The sequence below is a fragment of the Artemia franciscana genome, chromosome 12 (genome assembly GCF_032884065.1).
Source record: "Artemia franciscana chromosome 12, ASM3288406v1, whole genome shotgun sequence".
In the NCBI taxonomy this organism is placed as follows: Eukaryota; Metazoa; Arthropoda; class Branchiopoda; order Anostraca; family Artemiidae; genus Artemia; species Artemia franciscana.
The window spans coordinates 16,094,021-16,100,020 of NC_088874.1; the positions used below are offsets into that span (position 1 = coordinate 16,094,021).

Here is a 6,000-nt window from a genome sequence, read left to right on the forward strand (position 1 = left end):
ATATGGTAGCATACATTTCTAAACATCTGAAAAACGTGAATGAACTGCATAATTAATTTGGGAAAAAATAGCAGTATAATGCGATTCCCAAGCTGACTTAGAAATAAAATCGCCAGGACCATCACTAATAATTTTACTAGAATTTAAAACTTTCTTCCAATCACTTGGATTTGATGGAAAATCAAGACCTCGAAATCGGACTGCACGAAGGTATTTCTTATAAGCAGATTTAGTGCGATTTTTAATAGAAGCAGGCCTTCCACATTCTGACCATATACGCAACCGTAACTTCGCACGATTCTTAATCGACTTCAACTCTGAATCATTATTCCACACAGGTTGACGACTCCCTAACCTAACTCGTTCACAAGGGACAGCACAAGACTCAGCGTTTTTCAAACACGAAATAATTTTAGAATAGTACAGGTTAATATCGGCAACCACATTTTTCACAGGCACCCGCGTCTGGAGCAAATGAAACGGAATACGAATAGAACTAAGTAGTGTAGTAAGCGTCACACTGTAAAGGGAAATATTTCCACGATTCCAATTATACTTGTCGAAACACCGTGAGGGCTTAGGAATAGAGGAATATTCAGGAACATCAGATAGAGAAAACGTAAATGACATTGGCTTATGATCAATGTCTTGTTCATCCGTAAGGGCATGCACTTCAGAAATACTGAGACTAGGCGAACAGATTACATGGTCAATATTTGATACACTTCCTGAATGATGAATATAGGACTGATCCTTTGGCACAATTTTATAATCAGGAACTAAATCTTACAAGCAATCAGTTCTGGCCGAGTTATCTAAAATATTGCAGTTCAAGTTACCAACAATCAGATATGTAAGTTCGGGATCAGTGAATTGCTTCACAGCTGAGCAGAACGAGGAGCAAGCTTTAGCGAACAGAGTCATAGAATCAATCCCACGTGTATTATGTGGCAAAAAAGTGTTAATTATAACAGTATTTCCGAACTGGATGGTTAGAAAATGCTCGTTCGAGCATAAGCAAGTGGGATTTAGACCACTTAAACTCCGCTTCACAAAACATACAAGCCCTCCAGAGGGCCTGCCAAAAGTTGTGCGGGCATTTATAAGAAATAACTGATGTGATGTACTTCGTTGCAGGAAACTGGAACTGGTGGAAGAGAGCAGGTGTTCTTGTAAGCAGACTATATCGTAGTCATTTATGAACTCGTCGATCACAGAGGCTTTATCCTTAGTGCCATTAATATTAAAAGAGAGTAGGGATATCGAGCGAGCCATCACTTGGCAGCAGAAATCACTTTTTTAAGGACTTGACAATTTAGGCTGAACCAACATGCGGACCACCACAATTCGCACATTTCGCAGGGAGTTTAGAGGCAGAGTCTTTCGTAGAGACATGAGGCCCTGAGCAGATTGCACACTTTGGATTTTAACTGGGACAGAGGGACTGGATATGGCTGGGGGATCTACATTTGTGACAGCATCTAGGTGGGGTCAGAAACTCAGAAACTCGAATAAGTTCATAGTCGAGTTTTAGTCCTGTTTTTAGCAGCCGAACCTTTGACAATACATCTGTAAACTCAATCTTGACAACTGTAGAGGCACCAAGACGACTAGCTGATGCTATGCCTGGCTCACTGCAGAATTGGTCAAAATCAAAGTCAAGAGGAATTCCTTTAGCAATTCCAACTAGTTTTTTCGTGAGAATCTTAGTCGCACAAGATGTTACCGTATTTTTAATCGAAGAGCAAAAGTTATTCACTGCAGATTTGTCTATATGAACAATCAGTTGGTCTTTTTTTGCTTTTACACTACTAACACATTTATGTCCAGTAACTTTATCCAGCATTTCTTTTCTTTTGATTGGATTGTAAAGTGAAGCAGGGATCTTGGAACCACAATAGTCGCTAGGGTATTTGGTTCAATAGGTCGAGGTTGAGTATGTCTTTGGTTCAATAGGTTGAGATGTTTTTACGTCTTTTTGCTAAATTTCAGTTTGATGTTCAATCCGTTTGTAGCTAAAATATTAGATAGCGCTAAAATATGAAATTTTTAAATTTGAATTTCATTATTTTTTCCTAGCATTGAAATTTGGACTGAGGAGAAGCTATGTAAATGTTTAATTAACTTTGTAAGAGTTTTCAAGCGTCTTTTTTACCCAGAGAAATTGTTATAACTTGTGCATTTAATTTTTTAATTTTCAAATTGTGTAAAAATATTTGATTGGCTATTTCTAGCTCATTGTTTGAAACTGTTGCTACTAGCAACTGGTAAAATCTTTTGATGTAAGCGTATATGATCTTGTTTATTTGTTATTAAATTCTCTGAACTATTATATTTACAAACTGAAATCACTACTTTTGTGTGTAAAAAGACAAGATGTTAAGATGGAAGATGAACCTATCTATTCTCAACCCAATTCAGTACTAAGAAAGGTAACTTTTTACAATTAAACTAAAAGTAAATTTGATAAGGTTGCATGGTGTATGTCTAGCAGAAGTCCTGTACATAATGAAAAGTGTTAAGAAAACAATTCTTACTCCATAATATATAGAATAATCCTAGTTAGCATATTTTGCAGGGGGGAACCTTTATCTTCACTTTTTTCCTTGCATTTCCAGATTTTTTATCATATATTTAAATATTTTGGTCCATTATCTTAAGTTTTGAAAATCCTTATAAACCAAACACCCATGGGCCATCTAACTAATTAAGCTTAACCTAACCTTTCTCAACCTAAATTATAAGTATTTGTCTATTAATTTGTTTTTAGTAGGGATTATTTGAAAATGGAAAATGCAGTTAAATTCATGTTTGATTTTTAGAATTTTGTTAAAAAAATTGTACAACAATGAAGGAAGGGAAGATAAAGGCTCTCCCCCTGCAAAATATGTTAACTAGGATTATTCTTCATATTATGAAGTAAGAATTATTTTTTAATACGTTTCCTTATGAAATGGACTGCTTATGGACTTACACCAGTTGCTTAAATTCTGATGATCTTCACAAAGGAAATTTTTAGGAATAATTTTTAAGCCAAAATAAGGACCTTAGAAAGTTTTTTTTTAGGTGTCCACCCTCACCTGCTAGGTTTCAGGGAACAGGATAAAGATTTGATGAAAATCTTCAACTTCCTTCTAGCTGCAATTTAAAATAATCTAGGGGCATTAGATGCTAATGAGCTTGAAAAATATTGGCATTAAAGGAACAAAACTTCAGCAAACAGGCAAAAAGTTCAAATAAAGATATAAGAAAACCTGTTTCCCTTAAATATATACTTCTTTCCTATTTGAAAGTTTGAAAGATTCTATTAAATATGGGTTACAATTTGAAAATTTCTAATTTTGCCATAAAACCTGGCTAAAATCCTAACCCCTAAAATCATCTTAAATCCTGAACCAGCGGCTAATCAGAAACAAGTACAAAAAATAGTGTGTACCAGCAAATCATCAAGCTTTTCTATATGGTCAGACATTAAGGGGGGAGCTGATTGGGAGTAATTATCATGGCTGCAAACATCATATTTGAAAAGAATGTTGATTAGAGAATCATTATTCATTGTACTTGTGTTATCATAGTGTTTAATTAGGAAAAGAATCTTGCTCCAGCAGAAGTAGACATCCCTTGAGCCAAACTGAAAAATAATTAGCCTTCTGGGTTATATTTTTGGATATAGATCCAGCCTTGAGTATAATCAAATGCTGTAACTGCATGTCCTTATTTAATTTGTTCATTCCTTTATTATTGAATTGTTTGTCATGTCTCAGTTAGAATTGCCCAAATGGCAAAAATGAAATCCAAAAATTAAAAATAACTGATGTTTTGAAAACTGGATGAATTGCTTAGAATATCATATAATATCATATACTATACCACATCAATTAGCACAGTACATTAAAGTATATGTAGCCTGTAGCCTATCAGTGTACCTAAATATCTATAATTGTACCAGGCAAACCTGTAACAGACATTTTTTGTTTGTTTTGATCCTTACAGTTTTCAATGAAAAAAAGCTATGCCTCTACAACAAACTATTGTGCATGCTCTATTGTCTTATTTATGTTTTAGATTAACTCAGAAACAGTAAGCATTAGCTTTTTTGTAACATGACATCAAGTATGATAACAAATTACCTTAAATTGCATTTTCTAGCAACTAAGGTTACAGGAACCTATAGATGTTGCCAGGGAGTGTTGACAAAAGTTAGATGCACAGTTTGTTCCTAGATCATCACTTCATACATATCTATGTACAGGATAATTGAGTGTCAAAAACACTTCCATCAGCAAGGAATGTTGGAGACTTAGACTCTGTCTGATACAGCTTACTTGTCCCAGTTTGTCTTCCATGGCTTGTTGTTTTAGTCATGGTCAACACCAGTCTTGAAGCCACCAATTGATTTGGCAGACAGAGCAGATTCACTTAGTGAGTTCCACTATGAAATGACGTGGTTGGAAAAGAAGTTGAACTTCTCTTGCTTTCTATGGGAATCTTGACACAATTTCTTTGGATTAATTTGTGTTCTGGTTTATTCACTTTAGTCAAAAATTGCCTGGATTATGTCATTAGTCATCATCTTGAATGCTAGGATAACTTTTCGCCTCTTTCTATGATATATACTCAGAGCTATTCCTAGCGTTGATGGTGCCTAGGGCAAAATTAATCACAGTAACCCTACCAACTCAAATATAAGCATAAAACTTAATTAAAGCAGGCAATTTAGCAGCCACAGTCCCCAAGCTAAAGTGCCAAGGGCGATTGCCCAGGTTGCTGTCCTAGGAATGGCTCTGGATGCATTAAGGAGAGAAGACCAAGCTTTTCTAAAGAAGCTTGGCTGCTCTGCACTAGACCTTCTCCAGTGACCACTGTTGGATCCAGGGGGTGCAGGACTTTGCCCTGCCAAGATTTTTTTGGTGCCCTCTTATCCTGTCTTTTCTTTCTTTTACTCTTTTTTAGAATAAATTTGTCAGTTTGGTCGATTGTTGGCCCCTTTATTACATTGGGCCCTCCCCCCAAGATTTTGATCATTGGCAGCCTTGTCAAATTGGGCCTCCCCCAAGATCTTGCTCTAGATCCGCCCCTTCAAGTGACTGTGTCACACTTGTAGGCTTGTAGTGTACAGTGTAGGCTTGTAATCAACATACCAAACTCAAGATGAGGACAGACAATGGCTGTGCAGAACTTCTTGATGACTCTAAAGTAGCAAGTCATCACTGAGCACTTGATTAAACCAAAGACCTTGTTTGTCTTTGTAGCTTGCATCTGACAGTAGCTGTGAAATTTGATGTTGTCATTAATGAGTAGCCAAGATCATATTCTCTTTCAGCACTCTGAATTGGAATATCATCTGCAGAGTTAACCATATGGTACCTGCAGCAGGGGTTCTTTTGACCAAGATGCAAGATTTTGCATTTGCTCAGGTTAAAGTCAAGTGCATGCACAGAGGTATGTGAGATCTTCTTGTAGAGAAGAACGGTTTTCGGTGGAAGTTACTGATCCAGTAGCTGGAATCGTATGCATATAGTTCCAATCCATTCTTAATCACCCTAGGAGTATCATTCACATAGAGGTTAAACAGTGTTGTACCTACTTTTATTCCTTGGGGACACCACTCTCAACATGAACAAGTGTAAAGTGGATGAGGTCATTTGTTTCATCTTACACAGCAACAGTCTGAATTCTATCAGGCAGACAATTTTGGATCTACTGGGCAATGTCATTTTCTATTTGACATACAGACAGCTTTAACATCAGGTTATGATGAGATATTTTATTGAAGGCCTTAGCCTGGTCCAGTAGGAGTACATCAATGGAAAAACACTGCTCCAGCAAGTCTATTATAGAGTTGTGTGATTACATTAGATTTCTTTTGATGGAAGTGTCTTTCCTGAAGCAATGCTGATGACTAAAAAGGAGGCCATCCTTTGTCATATGTAATATGATGGCATCATTGGATGTCTCTTCTTCAATAAGCTTGGCCACAAATGAGGCAAGACATGGGCT

At 36.5% G+C, this 6,000-nt stretch overlaps 1 protein-coding gene across 1 annotated transcript in view; it reads left to right on the forward strand.

The window, feature by feature from the left end:
• Positions 1–2,152: 2,152 nt before the first annotated feature.
• LOC136033753 (myosin-11-like) overlaps positions 2,153–6,000 on the forward strand; it is a gene marked incomplete in the record, with an annotated part of 73,257 nt that continues 69,409 nt past the window's right edge. Inside the window, 1 exon segment of the mRNA XM_065714649.1 lies at positions 2,153–2,432. Coding sequence (XP_065570721.1) covers positions 2,385–2,432 — 48 coding nt within the window.